At 42.2% G+C, this 18,887-nt stretch overlaps 2 protein-coding genes across 10 annotated transcripts in view; one reads left to right on the plus strand and one right to left on the minus strand.

Moving 5' to 3' along the window:
* Positions 1–3,673: 3,673 nt before the first annotated feature.
* Positions 3,674–18,268, plus strand: LOC111251528 (mutS protein homolog 5-like). 4 transcript variants are annotated; one of them, XM_086991123.1, is made up of 15 exons: positions 3,674–4,532; positions 4,969–5,056; positions 5,271–5,559; positions 7,547–7,680; positions 7,927–8,088; positions 8,363–8,688; positions 9,458–9,679; positions 13,069–13,254; positions 13,624–13,782; positions 14,699–14,919; positions 15,111–15,250; positions 15,393–15,598; positions 17,023–17,175; positions 17,451–17,716; positions 18,016–18,268. In XM_086991123.1, exons 3-15 carry the CDS (start codon positions 5,329–5,331, stop codon positions 18,217–18,219), a joined length of 2,610 nt encoding a protein of 869 aa, XP_086847249.1. In that variant the 5' UTR covers positions 3,674–4,532; positions 4,969–5,056; positions 5,271–5,328; the 3' UTR covers positions 18,220–18,268. The 4 variants fall into 4 exon arrangements, with proteins under 4 accessions (XP_086847249.1, XP_086847247.1, XP_086847248.1 ...); XM_086991121.1 differs by having other exon boundaries at positions 4,969–5,559; XM_086991122.1 differs by having other exon boundaries at positions 4,972–5,559.
* LOC111251533 (uncharacterized) overlaps positions 10,068–18,887 on the minus strand; it is a 93,095-nt gene continuing 84,275 nt past the window's right edge. For 5 of the 6 annotated variants that reach the window (XM_086991137.1, XM_086991136.1, XM_086991133.1 and 2 more), the window contains 4 exons: positions 16,383–16,804; positions 15,385–15,577; positions 11,646–11,749; positions 10,068–10,574 (listed from right to left, as the gene is read on the minus strand). In XM_086991137.1, coding sequence (XP_086847263.1) covers positions 16,770–16,804 — 35 coding nt within the window. In that variant the 3' untranslated portion in view covers positions 10,068–10,574; positions 11,646–11,749; positions 15,385–15,577; positions 16,383–16,769. The remainder of the gene's footprint in view (positions 10,575–11,645; positions 11,750–15,384; positions 15,578–16,382; positions 16,805–18,887) is intronic. The other variant, XM_086991135.1, reaches the window with a different exon arrangement.

The following is an 18,887-nucleotide window of genomic DNA, read 5'->3' on the forward strand; positions in this document are numbered from 1 at the left end:
AATTTCATAAGAATTTCATATATTTTATAAGTTGCATCTGCTAATGCTATATAATTTACAAGTTACTAACATTTTTCAACCTGCTAAATAGCTTTCGAGAAGCTGTTATAATCGACGCAACCAAGTACATACATAAACGTCTCCGCTTTTCTTTAGGAGGTGGCGGGGAGTTGTAAGCGGGGAGTTTAGTTTAAAGCTTTCATTTGGCTCTCAGAGTGTTGACCGCAGCGTCAGACGCTAAAAGGCAATCGGCCTCGTGCCATTTGCTCAGTAGGCGTCATCCCGCATGCCATGCCGCTGATTCTCAGGTCCCTTGCAGGCTGCAGATCGAAGGAGCTCATGTTGGACAGTGCAAGTCGGAAATATGAATTTGTTATAGCCACCATATAACCACACAACACATAGATGCATACGCAAAAACATACACGTACCGTCACTTTCACCGATCGTTTTTATCCCCTTTGCCCATTTTTCTAAAGCTCCATTGCGCTTCATCTTTTACTCTATCAACCGTTTGCGTTCTATTTTCTCTTCTTTTAGATTTTGATTTCTATTCTTTTTTTTTTTGTCTGTCTTCATAAAGGCACGCACTCTCTGACTTTACATGCTCCGAACTGCCACTGATGTTGAGTTCCGGCAATGAACCCTATTGGTTGGTCCGTTCGATCTGTCCATGCTTGTATGTTTTTGTATGTCTTTGCAGCTTTTAAGAAATCACAGTATGCCACTTGGTGTCCGATCCGCAAAAGGTTATTTCTGACCAGTAAGTGATGGAAGGGAACGGTGGGCTTGCCGATACCGGGTTCCCAGTCGGTTTATCTCGGATTCAAGAATATGTTGTCTTTTATTGGCTAAATTGGCCAGCGCCATTGTTCCGGTACGCTTCTCACTTTGTGCTGGTTGGTGGCTCGCTTGCCCCTTTGGCTTTTCTATTATGTGGGTTTTTGGGTCTAACTCGCCTTCCAGTGGTCATACCAGCCTATTACGCGCAGCCTATACACACCAGCGGCTCAATGTGAGCCGAATTGCCCACTCTCTTACACTTGCCGCGGAAGCAATGCAGCTGTCCCCTTCTATTCGATAGCTACGACGGCTGCGAAGCAATCGCGCCCGCCACCAAAAAGGAGAAACCAAGAGGCGAAGTCGTCTTCCCCGCCACCCTGCTAGAGGCGAATTGCAAAGCTTCAATACGGCGACAACAACAACAGAAAAGAATGCAGCAGTGGCTAGAAGCTGAAGAGAAAAAGAAGCGGACGCTGCTGGCACACGCTTGCCTCTACAGCAGCAGCAGCAGCAATAAACCAAGTAAAACCAGCAAAATCATACACGTTCCCCCATGCAAAGCAATCGGTCTATCGGTATACTGATCGCCACGGAGCGTACGTGGCCAGGACACGAGTCGAAGAAAGGCAAGAAGACATGCGTCTGTCTAAACTCACCACTGCAAACACAAACATGCACGCACGTTGACTACCTTTGAGTAGCAACCAACGCATGTTATGCGTAGCTAGAAGGAAGGGAAGAGATGGTGGATGGGGGCATAAGCGCTCAGGAATTTTTTCCACTTCGCGAACTTTTGGGTCGACGGAAAAGAGTTCGAGCAAAGGCGGTTGTGGCTGAACTCACGCTTTGAGCAGCGCAAACTAGCGTAAGCTTAAGTGGCGTGGGCAATGATCCAAGCGGCGTGGCGGCTAACCCAGTTTAGAATCGAACTTGCAATGACGCCGATGTGCCATAAGGTCGCTCGGTTCAAACGTACCTAGGCACACACTCGTATATGTATATGTGTCTATAAAGGTAGAAGCATGGCTATCACTACACTTAAAAAGAAAAAGCAAGAGAGAAATAGTGGTTCTAAAAAGAAAGAGATGCGTTTTGAAGAGAAATCTGAGAAAGTGGACTACGCTAAAACTGTAATTTGAATGAAGAAGCTATTTAACCTGCGATTTCCCTAAAATTACCCTGTGGTGGATATGGAACACTGCGTGCAACGGGTCAAACTGAACGTACGCAGCGACACCGAATCAACGACAGATAGATAAGTGCTTTAGTTCATGACCGTAACCTGTATCGCGTGAAGCGTATTTTTTTTTAGGATTGTTAATAATTTGACGAGAAACGACGAAAGGTACGTAAGATAGCTTCCCTTCAAACGCAACATACGGCTAGGAGTAAGGGGAAGGGCTTTTCTTGGCCCCTGCGCGACACTCTTGGCGCAAGATCGAGGCGTTGAGAACACTGCAGCGAAAGATGCGTGCTATGCTTCGTAGTCACACCTTTTCTACTTGTGCTTCTTAGGAGGTTTCTTCGGTAGCAATTTTCCTCGCATGGAACACAGTTCTGCTAACGATCTTACAAAAAATGAAATCCTTGCGCTGATTAAGGCAAAGAGGCGAATCTCTCTTGGTAATAACTTAGCTTATTAGCTGAGCCTATTATCAGAAGCGATTGCACTCGCGGTATCAGATATGGGCTAATGTTTAGAGCAAACAACAATTTGTACAAACCAGTTAACAATATACAGGTTCTATACAGCCAAGATCATGGCTAACGTAAATCCAAGGTCGGTCAGTTTTAAGCTTCTTAGCCAAGTGGATAGAAGTAAAACGACAGCAAGTGAACATTATTTCGTTTTCTATATATGTTTTAAGGTGAAGTTCTATAGAAGTACATTGAGATCCAGTGGTTATTGCCAACTTGCCATCGAACTTGTATGTTTGCAGACGCCATCACTGCCAGAGAGCTGTGTGAGTGTTTTGCGTCACTGGATAACCTAAGTTTTTCGATTTTCTCTAGCTATGCCTCGAAAACTGAGGCGGAATGATCGATCTCGATTTCCCCAGTAGAGCTGTGAATTGCCTTTGGAAACTTCTGTTTGAATTGTTCCGCGCTGTTTATGCTGTTGCTGGAATCGGAGGCTGTAGGGTCGCGCGATAATTTCATTTCTGGAAATGTTTAATCCAGCAACACATTATGGGATTTTGTCCAGCGGCAGCGCCACGATGAAATACAAGCCAATCCATAGTCGGTGCTTCACAATCCGTGATTTTACCACTGCGAATTATAAATTCTATAGAGCAATGATGATCATTTTTCTGCCCCAACGCTGAAGATTAGCTGCTATTCAGTGAAATGGTCATGAAGGATATGTTTCTTTCTAAAAATGTGTGCTCACATTGTCAATTCCTTAGAATTGAGAATTGAGATCGACAGTTATTTTGACAGCTATGATCCTCTAGCCAATGCCACGTTCCAAACACACTTAGAAAAGGTTAGAAATGATGTCGAAGACATGCCCCTTGTTTAGTCCTGTATTTTCAAATAAACAGAGCGTTCGTATTTAAATAGTAGTTAAATCTACTTTGGTACGATGGCCGTGCACGGTTAGCCCGAATTTTCTCTCGGTATTTTGTGTGAGAAGACGTGGTCAACTTGAGCTGACATTGGACCACTCAACTCATTAAAACTTTCCAGTTTGTGAAATTTATTGTTGGCGTTCACATAGCTTCATGTAGCTTCACCATAGTACCAGCACTTCTTGTACATCCATTTCTATTGCGTCCGATCAAAATGACCGATCCACGAAACGTCGCATATTTTTATAAGGAAATAGAAATTTTCTACAATGTATCAGCGGGCTGGAGCTCGCTGGACAATCTACATGGTTTAAATATGTCGGAAAAAGATTGGCAAACGGTCAGATTGGCCAGTAGTGACAAATAGAGAATCAAATGAGACACATGTTCGACATACTAATACAATGAACATATTTTCAAACGAGAGCTTCTTCGTCCAGCCAACAAGGGTTGTTCGCAACTGGCTACGACTATGAAGAGAACTGTCGCCATGATCCCAAAAAAAGAGTTCCCGGTAGAATTTGACGCACAACACAGCTTGCAGTAATATACAAGCACTTGACGGTAATGCAGCTGAACGAACTGCTCAAAGAAATTGCGTGTTCGTAAGCAGGGACATATACGCCTCGGGTAGCCTCGTAAAGATCTAGGCCAAAAAAAGTAACACGATCTTGATTGGATGCAGACGGCTCCCCGACACTGATAAACACAGGGATAAAAAATAGGTGAAACAGTTGGGTGTTTTATATCATTTTGCAATCGATACGTTGTTCGGCTCGTCGAAATACTGAACGTCGTGTTTTGGAAACGGCGTCTATACACTACGACGAAGAATTATTTCGAAATCAACTATGACAGGACTAGTTCACACTTTGAGTTACTTTGGAGTCCAATGGATAACGAAGACAAACCTTTCGAACCTTTAGTAAACAATCGATCAGATCTAGCGGCGTACATCGATGTTTCAGCGGTAGGAGAGTGAGTAGCAGGGAAAAAGGGAAACGCCTATAACGAATACACTTTCGTATTTAGTTGTATGAGCGGATTTTCGGAGCGAACGAGCTGGCTAGCCTCGAGCCATCCTCCTCCATCTTCCCGAGCACATTTGCATCGCTTCTTCTATGAAATTTCACATGGCTGGCAACGCTGCTCGACTGCATCTCAAGAACAGCATACGTTAGTGATTTCACTCACGGTTCAACTCACATTATGTTTAGCTGCAAACCTAGGCTCAAAAATGGTCAGAAGCCACTGCACTAGGCCGAAACGCTGAAGCCTGTTGCAGCAGGAGCGCTTACCCCATGCTAGGCCTTTTTCTATCCAAGTATCGCAACGTTAAAGATGAAAGGCCCCTAATGGCTATTAAAGCCTATCACTTGGCTGTGCGAGTAGACAACTCCTGTTAGTTTGTCTATAACGATCCGCCTGAGACGTCTTTGACAAGCTTGCGTCCTTAATACTAGTATAACACATTACTGAGTTTTAATTGATAGTGACTGTATGCAAATAAATGCAGTCTTTTTAAGGATATTTTAGCAGCCTGCTTTTAGCCAAGTGCAGATTAACCTATCTTTGTCTTGTGCTTTGTTGACGTTCGTGAATTTGTCTGAAGAAGGATTGCTGCAGGCCAATACATGAACAGAGGCCCCTCTTTAATCAGGCAAGAGCCGACGCCCGTGATGCTTGGAACTCGTGGAAAGGTGAGGGAACTGCGTGCACATTTGACAATGATCAGTAAGGCGCTAATGTGTGTCACGCCATATTTTCATTGCTTTAACACGCAAAAGTCTACGAGAGGCAAGAGTTTGTTCATCTCAGTGGAACCTGACACCATCGTACAGATACGCTCTTGTCGAACACCGAATATACTATGTCTGTCAACGAGTTTCATCGCTCTCGTCGTATGTTTCTTAGCTTAATTGCGGATTGACCTTACGGCGCATCGTCTCGAGCTAAACTTTGTGATGACGCTATGTCGATGCTCGCTCAGTGCTCAAGGTCGAAAAGAGGTAAAAAAGGCCAAAGCGATGGGAGGCCAAGAAGATCACCTTCCTTCCCAACAAGCGGCGTTTCGACGAGGCCAGCTTCAGCGACAAGGATCATCGTAGACGAGGATGAACCGGCGAACGATCACACTGTCCTCGCTCTTGCCTTGAACGGAGGCACGCTTGGAGCGTCCTTCTATGTGCCAAATCGTCTTGAGGTAGAGTTACTGTGGTCACTATTGTAGCATAACGGACAACATTTACACAATGAGCTGTCAGCTTCAAACTTTCGTTTCTCAACAAAACAAATATATATATATATACATATATGCCCTGCTTTGTTGAGATTTAATGTGGTCATTGTTTTGTCGCGCCCGTTAAACGATATCGATCATCAATATCTGATATTTGCATGTGATGGTAGTAACTCGCTGATAAAGATGACGGCTGATTCCCATTAGTCTGAGCTAGCTGGCAGGAACGAGACTGATACTTCGTGTTTATTTACCCATTGCTCGTAGTACGGCAGTGTGTACGGGGCGCACGATGTAATGGAATATTAAATCCGAGTGAATAATATACCGTACAACAGATGAACAAGTCCATTGATGTGTTAATTCGAACTGATCTTAGCTTTTTTCTTAGCCAGTAGAATCTACCATAGTTTCGAAATTGAAAGGCCAAACACTAACCTGCATTGGAGTATAAATCGGTAAAACCTAATACCTTGCTTTGTTTCAGCGCGCGCCGTTTTAAAGGTTTAGGTAATTATCGGCTGCCATCCAACGTGTCAGGTTTAGGCGAATTCCACTTAAGAAAATTGAAAACTTCATTTTTCGCCTAGATGCTCCGCTCCACACTTGCTAATTTCCATACGGCCTTCGAAACATTTGAAGAGAACATTTAAAATATTGTCATTGAAGAAGCCATTCTGTACATCTAGGTTTATAGATAATACCGAAACGAACGGCTGTTTTAGAGGGGCCATTTATATTTGCTGTCAATTGGGTCGTCTAGATAGGCTCCAACGGTTAGTCGAATTCACGTATATCGTTCTATTTTGCATTTTTTGTGTGTCTTTTTGACTTCTTGACCCCTCGTATCTTCGCTTACCTTCCTGGTTCTTGGCAAATAAAAGCTTAATTCTGCTTATATAATGTACTTAGCCCATCCAGGTGAATTTATACCTATCAATACAGCTTGACGCACGAGTACTACCAAAAAGTAATTTGCCGACTAAACAAGGAATATTTCGAAAATCGTGATGAATGCCCCCTAGATCAAGTAAGCATGACCGTCAAAGATGGCATTTCTAACAACTACAAAAACGTATCACGGAACTATTTGTGTTGTAAAAAAATGTCACTCGCGATTTCTTGTAATATTCAGTTGGTTTTCGAAATTATCCAAGTCAATACGTCTCTCAGCACAAAAACAATAGACATTTTAGTAACATAATTTATTGCCGCTGAAATAATGAAAATTGTTGAGAGGATTATTTTCAGTTTCAGCAGCCATAAAAATACGCCAGCAGTAACCGAGTACCGACACGTAAAATTAGTAATAAAATTAAAGCCATTTAAAAGCGTTTGTAATCGCTAAGCAAGTCAGCGGCTGGGGTTGACTCGATAAAATCCCAGGCATAGTAAACTGAGCGGAATCATTCTTTGCGTCCCAGATGTCCAATTCTGAGTTTTCATTTCGTCCCAGTTATATGGTAGAATAGAGACAGCTTAGTACGGTAGTAAATTACACGAAAGTGATATGACGTGAACTTTGTTCGTGTAGAAAAATCAGAAGTTTTGCCGATGTCGATCTTTGTGCTAACCTTACAAGTATCTGTGGATCATTATTCGATGGGTGCCTTCACGAGATGAAGTATACTTGGCAAAATCCAACAAACAGAGAAGGACTACGATATCAAGAAAATTACCCAGTTCATTTGAGATTTATCTTTGCATCGACTCGAACCGTATATTCGCCCATATGTATTATCAGTGGCAAATCTGCAATCTTAGCTACCAGTTGATAAAATCAGATGTAGAAAACATTCTCGTAAGCCATAACGAAGAGAAGCTAGCTATGCAATATGCTTCGGGCGGTCGGTTTAGTCGTAGACAATACGAGATCAGTAAGCGCGTTGTCTTAAGCAATGCTTAGTTCGATTTAATGGTGTTTGTAAGATGTTGGTGTTTCTCTCCGTAGGTTCGTATGGTAACACAGGTGCATGAACAGGGTCGGCATCAGATGCAACTTCGCACGCTTCTTGGTCGACTTCAGCCATCAGTCGTGTTAATTAGTAGAAACGCCCAGGATTCGCTTGTTCTTGCCTTGGACTAGTCAGTATACTTATCCACTGAACCACTGAACTAAGAGACACATTTGCTTGAAAGTTTAACAATACAAATACCCATCGAGGATCCTAGGCTAAGCCAACATCGGTGAATCCGTAAACTAGAAATGAGTGAATGTAATACCTTTAATCGCATAGCAAGACGGATGCTAAGGAGTTTCGAATCTGCTCAAAATTTCGCAATAGACTATTTTATTAACCTTCACTGACATTTATTGAATTCATCTTTTAGCTACACCGAACTACACCCACAAGTTCACATTGAAAAGGTCCCTCCCCAGCAGATACAGGTAACGGAGGCCACTCGTCACCTCGTGAATCTAAATCTCCAAGGGTCACACGATGGAAAAGATTATACTACGCTTTCATTAGAAGAGAAAATGATTTACCTCAGGTAGAGCACAGGTTCAGACGCTTATTAGGAAATATATTATTCGATTTAATGTAGAAAATTGTCACGTAGAAACATGTACGAGTTCTGTTATGTCGCATGTACCCGTCTGCCGAGTTACGTAGTTCATCGTTAAACAACCCCCGAAAGAAACCTATTAAAAAATAGAGCCAGGACTATAGCGCCGGCATTTCAAGAAAGGAGGAGCCGCATCAGTTTAAAAATGCATCAGTCTGATATCGTTGACCTTTTGTTTGCACTGAAAAATTTGTGCCAGAACCGTTCTAGATCTGTCGCAGGATGTGTCCCTCCGGTCAATAGGTGCACTCCTACAATGGATCGCCACACGGGATTATCTTCAGCTGTTAGGCGGGATCGATTTTCAAACAGTCTGTAGAGGCGATGAAGACAGCGATGTTGAAACAGCCGTCCCGCGCGTTGTGATCGCTACTTTAGGAATGTATCGCGGAGCAGATTTCGGTCAGCTGGTTATATCGTACAGAACCCTACGGGATCTCCACGTTTTTTCTGCAGAAACGCCCTCTACTTGGAGAACTCGTCTAAATAGTAACCGATTCGGTACTGGCTCAGACGGGACCGAAGGTACCGAATCAGGGAGAAATTGATATTAGATTTAACGTAAAAAAATATCTAAATATCTGAACCAGATACAAGTGGACAGAAACGCTATCGCCGTCGTTAGCAATATAATTGAGAGTCGGGCGTTCTTTTCATAGAATCAAATCTTCCATGTCTAGTAAGCTAACCTATTTGCTAGAAAAACCTATACGGAAAAGTTCAAAAATGTAAAGCAAAGAATGGGAGCTATCTGTGTCCTGTCATTATTAATATTATTCCAATTGAGAACAGATTCTTGCCGAAGTAAGCAGAAGTATAAGCTAGCCAAAGAGATGACGACCAACCCGTGTTAATTAGTTTCCATAGTAAGCAGAGACCGGCGCAAGATAGTGGCAACTCTATTGGTTTGACAGATATCTAAACGGAGTAACTTTGAACGAATTAGACCGTCTGAGCAATATGATTATAGCTGAAAAAAGAATCCCATCACGCGCTTTCGTCCTCAAACTTCTGGCTTAAGTTGGTAAAGTCGGGGTTTCATTTGGTTTGCACTGAACTAAGTACTCTATCGCGCAATGTGCACTCTAGAAAAAACCATGACACGAGATGATGTTATTTGTTTTTGTTTTTTTTTTCTTTTGCGTAGAACTACAGCGTTGGTGTGGGTTGCAAGGATGTGAATATCTTCTAATAAATAGTGAGAAACTAAGTAAATAAGTTAAACGATAACGAAGTAAATCTAAAATAATTCCATGGTTATATGCAATGGCTGTTATCCGAAATCATTTTCCAGATCTGAGCGTCTTTCAGCTGTTTGAACGTCACTGCTCCCTAGGTCGTTCTCGCCTTCGATCTATGTTTCTAGCGCCACCAAATTCACGTCACGAAGTCGAAGATCGACTTACCTCTCTAGCGTATTTCTCCGATCCGGAAAATCGTCAGTTCATTAAAGCACTGAGTCAAGCGCTAAGGAACATTAAACGAGTAGACTATATTCTTCTCAACATGTGCAGAGGTAATTTACATTTCTAGTTCACTATCTTCTAGATTGTAGGAGATGAATATGAACGCTAAGCAGGATAGACCTGGAATATGTAGATCGTAAGCCTGAAGCCATTCGCTTTCGCGTTTCATTCGAAATTACCGAGTGGCTGATTATACCTTCTGCAGGTTTGCCACTAGCCTAATTCTTTTGCAACGGAAGCCTATTTTCGGTTTCCAGCTCTTACGGGAAGTCCTTACTTAAAAATCCTTACTCGATTCTGGTATACATAATATGTTTACGCAGTAGGTATTCTGATGACGCCATCGTAGTATCCACTAGCTCAGCTAAAAGCAAAACGCTGCAAAACAATTGACTGCGTCGTCTTTCACGGTAATACTATTAATTAATATTATCTAAGAAATAAATAAACGGTCATAATGTTTATTTATTATATGGTCAAATTAACGATACACAGACAGGAATCACAGAGCACCTGCCTCATCGGTACTTATTTGTATTATCTCGGGAAATCATTCCCAGAGAACATGAGCATCCACCTTGTCGCACGCTACTATATAAGGCGCTCGAAACTTCTGAAGATAACTGTCATTCACGTATGATGACCTCTAGCCATATGTGCCACACTTCTGTTGCAGAGCGGCCAATCTGCCCATTGAAGGTTATCCTCGAGGGGCTTTTAGTTGTATCATCTACCGGGAAAGATTTATGCGCGAGTATACCGAAGGGAAATCGATGAAAAGCAGGAAAACGAAATGCGCGGTATGTGGTTTAATAGAGCGAATCCACGCATTTCCATTTCGCCTAGCGGCTTAACGATCATCATCGACGTCGGCCATCCGTGTTGGCGACCCCATTTCATTAGTTAGGGCGCACCCCCTTCCGTGCCATTACGGAAAGACTCGTTCTGAAGCCGGCACGTACGGCAGTTGAAGAGCAAAATTTTCACTTATTACAACGCCACAAACTGTACAGTTTACCTACGCATAGCTCACCTACGTACAACAAAGAGTGTTTCGGTGGACAACATTTTTCGACTTTATGACAATTCTTTCCGTGGTAAATCGTCAGTGACTGAATCGTATGCTTGGATCGCCCGATAGCATGCCAAGCTTTTAAACTCTGCCGAATTTCGTTTGGCTGCGACTAGATAAGTTAAATTGATATATCTATAAAGTATTTGTAGATATTATTGGGTCATAAACGGGATACATGGAGCCTTGTTTTAAATTTCAAATTATACTGAGCATATTTTGTGTGACATGAAAGCTGTTTACTCAGAGGAGTGGAGAATAACTTTGAGGCATGTTTGAGCAAGCTTATGAAACAGTCACCAAGACTTATCAGCCCTACTTTATAGAGCCATTTTAAGCATCTCTGAATAAAATTAACCTATAAGTACGTGGACTCAAGCCTCATGTACGCATATATGTACATATATACCAGTTGACATAATTAGGGAGAAGCCTGTACAGCTCTCACGATACGACGCGCTACTATCCCTCTGTTCCCGAACGCGATTGCAATTTAGTTTTTTACATTACAGGGTAACGCGTGATAGGCTACGTTATTCCCCCGTAATGAAACGAACATAATGCAGTCGTTTATGAGTTTTTTTGTTACCACTCCCTAGTCAGATCGAAAGTATCGATACTATGAGGTAATAGCGTACTCAAGAACGTTTTGCTAATATTAATCTGTGACTTTCTTATGCTTGCTAGTCCTACTTGATTACCATCGTTGAACACGGATCTACTTACTCGAATGAGGTTGGTTATTACATACAGTTATTCTTCGCGCAGCTTAGGCTATGTATGTGCGCGTGTTTCTCTGTCTACAAACGTATCATACAAGTGTGAACTCTCTAAACATCTTCTTTGGCGTGGCATATGGTTCATCAGAAAGCAGCTCTGCTAAGGCGTCTTATAAATGTTTTGCCGCCCATGGGCTGGCCCCCGGTCCCGCTTACCGAACATACCTGGTTGACAAGCTCTTCCTGGCGCAGTATTTAGCAGAATGGGCCAGGTCTCAAGAGACCACCTCGTTGAACTTCGCGCTCTCCAACCCGATAAGCTTATCTCACTGCAACACAACGTTAGGAAACCCTCTGACAGCACTGTCAAACCATGAGAATAATAAATTGGGAATTCATGGGTCAGGTCCCGCTAGCTGATGACCGGTTACCATCGCTACTACGACTACTACCACCTTTGCTATCACCCAGCACGAAAAGGTTAGCACCGCATGATGCCTAAAAGCGGTTTCAGTAATTACATTCAATCTCTCGTTTTCTCGACTCACTCAGGCGAACAGGTAGCTCTTGCCCTGGCCGCCATGAAACGAAAAACAAGAAGGACTCCAGCTCCGATGTCGTGGGTTGACCTTAAGAATAGCTATTTTTAGCAAACCTGTACTGGGACGTGTTTTTTTTTTGTTACAGATTACTTCCATTAAACTTTTGATGCGAATACCCGTTCCAGAACAGAATACGCACTTCACTGTTCGAAATCTTCAAACAACTTGAACGAAAGATCTAATTTAGAAAAAAAAAACTACTTCCTTCGTTAGTAGCGCTACCATTAAATCGGAATGACAAAATTTTGCTACCCAAATATAAACAACCACTCACCGGTAACAAAGAGCGGTAAAAGAGATCTTAACGTCAGTCGGCTTCTTATTGGCAAGCAGAGTCCTGCTTTTTCAACTCCTTACATCCCGAACCATGAAATCGTGTATCAGGAATTTTTTTTTGTGATAACTTGTAGTTTCCATTGGTCGTTATTACTTTTGTCAAATTTAGACAGACGCAGACGATTATCATTATCTCGTCAAAACAATGCAGTAACGATCATTCAGTCGGAGACTTTGTTCACTTCTAATAACAATGTGACCGAAAAGGAAAACCAAATGAAGTCCTGAAGGGAAAGACGTGTTTAATGGCAACATAATGATGTCAGCCTTCTGTAAGGCCACGTCACGTGTTGAAGCTGTGTGAATGACAACTCAAGCCAAGAACACCTTTGTTTTAAATCAATATATTCAATACACGCGAGCTAAAGGCGAGATAATATTGCTTGGCTAAATTTTCTTTCAGTTGACCAGAACAATAAGCAAAAAAATACGACCACCCACACATTCTCTTTACGAGGACGATTTAGGAACAAAGTTCTGTTACGTTCTATCGTTGAAGTCATCATATTGCCTGCAGCATAATAATTACTATTAATCTCAGTAAATATTAATGAGTGATGGGTGTCACGTAATTTCTTGTCGTTTAAGTTGAGACAGACAATGATTGGGTTATGCAGATAAAAGCTACGTATCAAGACATACGTATACACTCAGTATATGCCCAGAAGCAATTATATCGATGGTTCAATGTTGCCCCTCGTGCATTGCAGGTGAAACGCCGGCTGGTGAATGGAGAAGCATCTTGTCTACGTGTAAATCAATACTCGTTGTGCAGGATCTTATTGCTGGGACATCCCGCAGGGATGAGTGCCCGGCTCTAGTTGCGGCTTTTAAAGCTTGCGACAAAGTATTCGCAGAGCTCGTCGTAATAATTGAGAACGTGGTCGATTTCCAAGGTAAATAAATCATGGATTCGTATTGAAATTCGTCTTGAATGAAGTTACCGAAAGCACTGACATAGAGGAACAGTGCGTGGGCTCAATAGCTGCAATGACTCGACATGTTGTTGTGGATACATACCTTTGAAGGCCCAGATAAACCCAGCAAAATCCTTCCTGCCAGATTTTTAGGCAATAGTGAAAAGCGATTATAGGGCCTAGGAATAGGAAGAAAGCTAAAGTTGTACCATTAGACATTGCGATCTGTGGATGCCTAAATGGATTGGCTGTTTTTGGACCTTTTGTTGGAGTGGACGTTTATATCGCATCGCACTCAAATGGCATTCGCTAGATTTTAATTTCGCTCCCACTATCTTATGGCTGTAGCCTTTAAAGAGAACCCGGACGAGAAATTTCCTGTACGAGAAGGAGTCGATCCCGAGCTTGATGCTAAACGGCTGCGTTTATACAGCGCCGAGATGGACAAGGACATGAAACGTTTGGCGAGAACAGAGATGGAGCGCCTTCCTGCGGAAATTAAAGATGGTGCTTAAAAACTTCGTTTACTTTTACGTTGTTTCCATCGTAGTACAGTCGTAACGTGTTTATCTGCCAAAGTTGGAAACATGTAGTCGTCTAGATTCGAAACCGTGTTAGACACGTTTTTTTTTTTATATCAGAACGAGCCAGCCGTTCGAGTGCTTGCCCGTAGCAGTAGCACCGCTCACAAATAGATTCCTCTTAGCCTCTTGTTAGGTTGTGCGCGTACAACTTGTGGAAGCAACTACTATGACCTTCGGCTGTTACGTGTTGACGACGTTCCCTATTCGCTGTCATCTGTACATATGCTTCGTTCATATTCCTGAAGAGTTTCAATATGACTCTATATAATAATCAGGGTAGCTACATAGTCGCCTTTTGATAAATGAGAGAAACGCATTTCCTTTTTTTCGTGCATGGAAAACAATTGCAAAGCCAACAAAGTCCGACACGCAAATACAACAAACCGGTAAGAAATATTAGACGTACACTTACGTACTATTGCTCTTTCTGCCATTTTCTTACATGGCGATTTAACCCGTTTCAGTAAGATAGGACGTGTTCATATGTAAACATACTTCATATAAAACATTATATAGGAACGATTTTGTGTCTAGGAGTGTTTGACTTAACGTTACCTGGAGAATATTATGCAACATTTTGTTAGGATACCGTTTGGGACTCGCGTAAGCTTCTCCTCCTTGAATTGCCTCCACTTTCTGTACTTTCATGGGGAATCTTTAATTGAATTTGTTCTTAGATTTTATTTAAATTAGTCGAGAGTTGATACAAGCAAACGTGTCGCTAATTATTGAGCAACAAATCCTTGATCGGACGGATTGTCTACGCCACTTTCAATCGTCTACAATAAACACTATCTCTGAGTTGCTACTTACGTGTCGTTTCGATCCCTTCTATACAGGGTGCATTAATTACGTGCCGTGCATGGGGTTCGTCTTTAGGACGAAACGCGCTAACGAACGCGCGGTTAAGACGACAAGAACAATGGAGCTCGTGGCATCAATGGACGACGAGTCGTTCTTCCGTTGTAACGGAACGGCTTTGCTGCACGAGAAGTACGGTAACGTTTACGACGAATTGATGCATCTTCAGCACGCGATTTATCGACAACTGCAGAGACAGGTCGGTGTTCATTCGTTCTTCGTTTCTCAGACTCAGTCTATATTTAACAACCGTGCCTTTATTATGGTCATGGTTTACCCTATGTCCATGATGGGCGTAAAGCTTAACCGCAAATGTGTCAGTTGGTCATGTTTTTTCGTCCATTTAATTATGGCTTGAAGTTGCCCGATATTGCTGAATCGTTTCCACAGGTTCTGACCCATGCTACGACATTGCTCAATGCGGTGGATACATTTTGCACGCTAGACGCAACCCTCGCACTGGCGTTAACCGGAAATGAACTGAATTTTGCTCGGCCTCAGATCACTGAAGAAAACATCTGTGTCGTAGTGTGAGTCACGTCTTGCTACCACACACCGCCTAGAGATCATGTGTATTTAGTGTCAGTCTAATCATTATACGTATATACGATCATATCTAAAAGCCACACGTCAATGTCTGTTAATGGGAAAATGAATCGAATACCTTTAAAGGAATGGAATTCACCCTCTTCTGGAAGTGATGGAACGCTCTCGAGGCACGGTTAAAGCCAACAGCTGGATATCGGTAAATCCTGCCCGGGTGTTTGTGGTAACTGGGCCCAATTCCAGTGGCAAATCGACGTTCCTGCGTCAATGTGCGTTGATCGCTTTTCTCGCTCATCTCGGTGCACCGGTGCCTGCTCAAAAAGCCAAAATAGGTATAAATTTCCGATTTCAATCCCAGCTAATTTGTGACATGTCCCAGTAGTCGTACGTACATGCATATAGTCGTACGTAGTATAGAATTAAGCAAAGTCTGGGAACGAGACTAACACGTATCCAGTAGTAGATTAATGCTAAATATGGATGAGGTTCGAGTTAATATCTTATACAGTTCACGTCTAAAACGTCTAAGGATTGTATCTAAACTGAATAGTCTTGCAACAAAGGCCTATGCATGTCCGTCACCGATCTGGACAGGTTGCGATATACGGCAGTATCGAATTCAGTACTGTCGTTAAAGAGTATCAGTAGCCCTGGCTAGATACTATACCAGGCGGACTAATTAAATCGTAATTTGTCTTTCAGCCATATAGATTTTTCGAATTTTAGGGTGAACTTATCGTACATCGTAGTCTTTCGTCGGAGACAGAAACATTTTCTGCATCTCTTGAATTTTAATAATTAAAACCCAACTAACAACCTATGACGGACGTTAGCTTCGCTGAGAAACAAACATGCCATTATTTCGAATATATAAAAGATAGCCAATTTATGCACCATGCTTTAGGGATAGGCTACTTTATATGAAGCTATAATGATTAGTCATGATCAGGGAAATCTTCAACATCAGCATCACTTTGATTTGATTTTTTCAATTGATTTGAATTCCAGAAAAGAATGAATAAAAAAGAAAAACGAAAATAATTAAATTAAGCATAATTCAACACAGATGACCCGAACTTTTGTAGCATATAAAGTAAAATCAGTGTTTTTATTTACCACAAACTTATTTGGATCCTTTATATTTTTTTAGATATTTGGTTAGAGGCACAGGCCTGGGTTGCGCCTGTTAGAAAAACATCGACCTTGCTGGACTCTTGTGGGATAACCTGGGACAGCCTAACTGCTACTATTTATGTTTAACTAACTGCTCTACTTTTTTAGTAGCAAAAGTTAGCCGTCGGTAATGTTTGAGAATCCGCGGAGCATAGTAGATGCATGAATTTCCTGCCAGGCTTTTCGACAAACGGTCCACGCACGGTCCTCGAAGCGGAGGCCTGAACTAGGAACAGTGCAGGCTGTATGTGGGCCATTTCTTTCACAAGACAAGTCAAAATGGCAGTGAGATAGAGCATCTGGAAAGCGCTATCCTTGGTTCCATTTTCTTTACTCCTGACCAGTTTCGCCGCCGCCAGAATCACCTTTACGGAACATAAACAACAACTTGATTAATTGCTTCCCAAAGCAGCACTGTACATAACGTATAACCTAACATCCTAACCTGAAACGGTAGACGCCTAATCAGGAGGCCTACTCTATACAGTCATAGAGCATTGCATGCAATATAGAGTAATTGTTTGTTTCCACAATTAATATGCGAATCTTCTTTGTTGCATGGTTCTTGTTGGCGGTCTTGCAGCTCTATTAGATACTATTCAATCATCATTCTACTCGGATGAAACGATGCGGAACGAGGCGTCCGGATTCGCCGTGCAGTGCCAACAAATCGCATTCATTATGAAAACGATTGAAGGAGCGCGAGCTTTAGTCGTTGTCGACGAATTTGGTAAAGGTAACTAATGGCAAACTATATAATATAAAATCGCGTATTCGTTTGCTAACAAAATCGCTATTTTTTTTTTTTTGATACACCTATGATTTGTGTTTATAGCTAGATATGTTGGCATCGGACACTTTGTCACAGAAGATGAGGAGGAGGTCTCTCAGGGAACCGGTATAGAATTTGTTTTTAATACTCTAAGATTGTAAGTCTTTATATGGACAACGTTGCAGCAAATTATCGTCACAGTTTAATTACATTATCAGCCGTAATTTGTCCTGATGTAGGTACTCAGATGACAGAAGGGGCTGGCTTGTGCGTCGCCTTCCTTCGCCAGATGGCCCTGATGCCCCGACGACCGCATTTACTCATGGCGTCACATTATCAGCGGCATCTGTACGCTTTCCTCGCAAATAACTCTGCTATCAACTTCCTAACATTCTCTCGCCACTTGGCCGGTAATCGTCTTGTGCAGTTGTACAGCGTCGTGCCCGGAATCACCACATCGAGTTTCGCTAGCTTTGTATCGCGCGACGCTGGACTTGTTGAAGAGGTCAGTTTGTCAGAGGCATGAAACCTTGTGCCTGAATAGAACCTAAACTCGACTCCCAAGTATAACCAACGGAATTCACTAGTAACGTTTTTAAGCATAGAACTTCAAATCTGATAGCAGATTATTTCTCAGATATTGCCATGGTTGGTCATGAGCTAATTCGAACTTAGTTAACACAGCCTATACCGGGTTTCCGAAGAGGAATTGTTCAATGTTAAGACAAAAGGATTCATGCGGCTTTTTTACCTCAGTGAATCTTATATAAACCTGCTGTTACTTGGATTTGCTTGTCGCTTCAGGTAGTCCAGCATCAAGAGCAAATATCGTCTAAACTCCAGAATAATCAGGCAATTACTGGAGAAATAGGGAATCAGACCGAAAATCTGCTCAATTACGTTCAGGATGTTCTTGATGACGTCACAACTCTTGTAGAATACTCAGGTCCAGGATGGTGTGATCACGCGCAAAGTCACGAAGATGCTAGTACCGGAGACCCGGCATAGGGTACTTAGATCTGCTGTCGTATTGCCTAATAAAACGAAATTCTTTTTATTTACTAGTTTTCATATAACGTAGTAGTGAATGCATTAGTAGTCAGCATACAGGTTATACAGTTTACGTCCTAGCTGGTAGCTCTCAACGTGAACTGGTCTAATACGCACGGCCAGATATATGTCCCGTCTACATGAACTTGAACGTTTTGAAACGTACATTCTTTTTAATGGTTAGAATTTTTTTTATATCTACTGTGCTCCACTTTCCGGACTACACATAAAAAACTCATTGTATGTCTATAAAACGATGCTCTACATTGTTTCTGTTACAACAGTGCTCACAAGTAGAAATGGATATGCCTCTGTGAAGAGTGCTACCGCTCGAGCTGGCGTATTTTCGGCCTCATTTTGTCACACTGATAAAACCCTGATGGGTGGCCAGTAATAGCTGTTCTGGCGTTGAGAACAACTTTTCAATTGCCCCTGTCACGACTGTTCCATCATTTCTTGAACGTGAGGTCCTCCTGAGTACAGAAGCAAACAATCTGTTTATTTGGGTCCCTCACTAAATGTGCCGCGTGTTCATATAGGACGCCGCGCCCTCCACTTCTGGCGCTGCCACTTTAGTATAGTGATGAGCTAACGGAGCTGAGCACGCGACCACGTGGGTCAGTTCA

The sequence above is a fragment of the Varroa destructor genome, unplaced genomic scaffold, assembly GCF_002443255.2.
Source record: "Varroa destructor unplaced genomic scaffold, Vdes_3.0 BEIS01000005.1, whole genome shotgun sequence".
NCBI lineage: Eukaryota > Metazoa > Arthropoda > Arachnida > Mesostigmata > Varroidae > Varroa > Varroa destructor.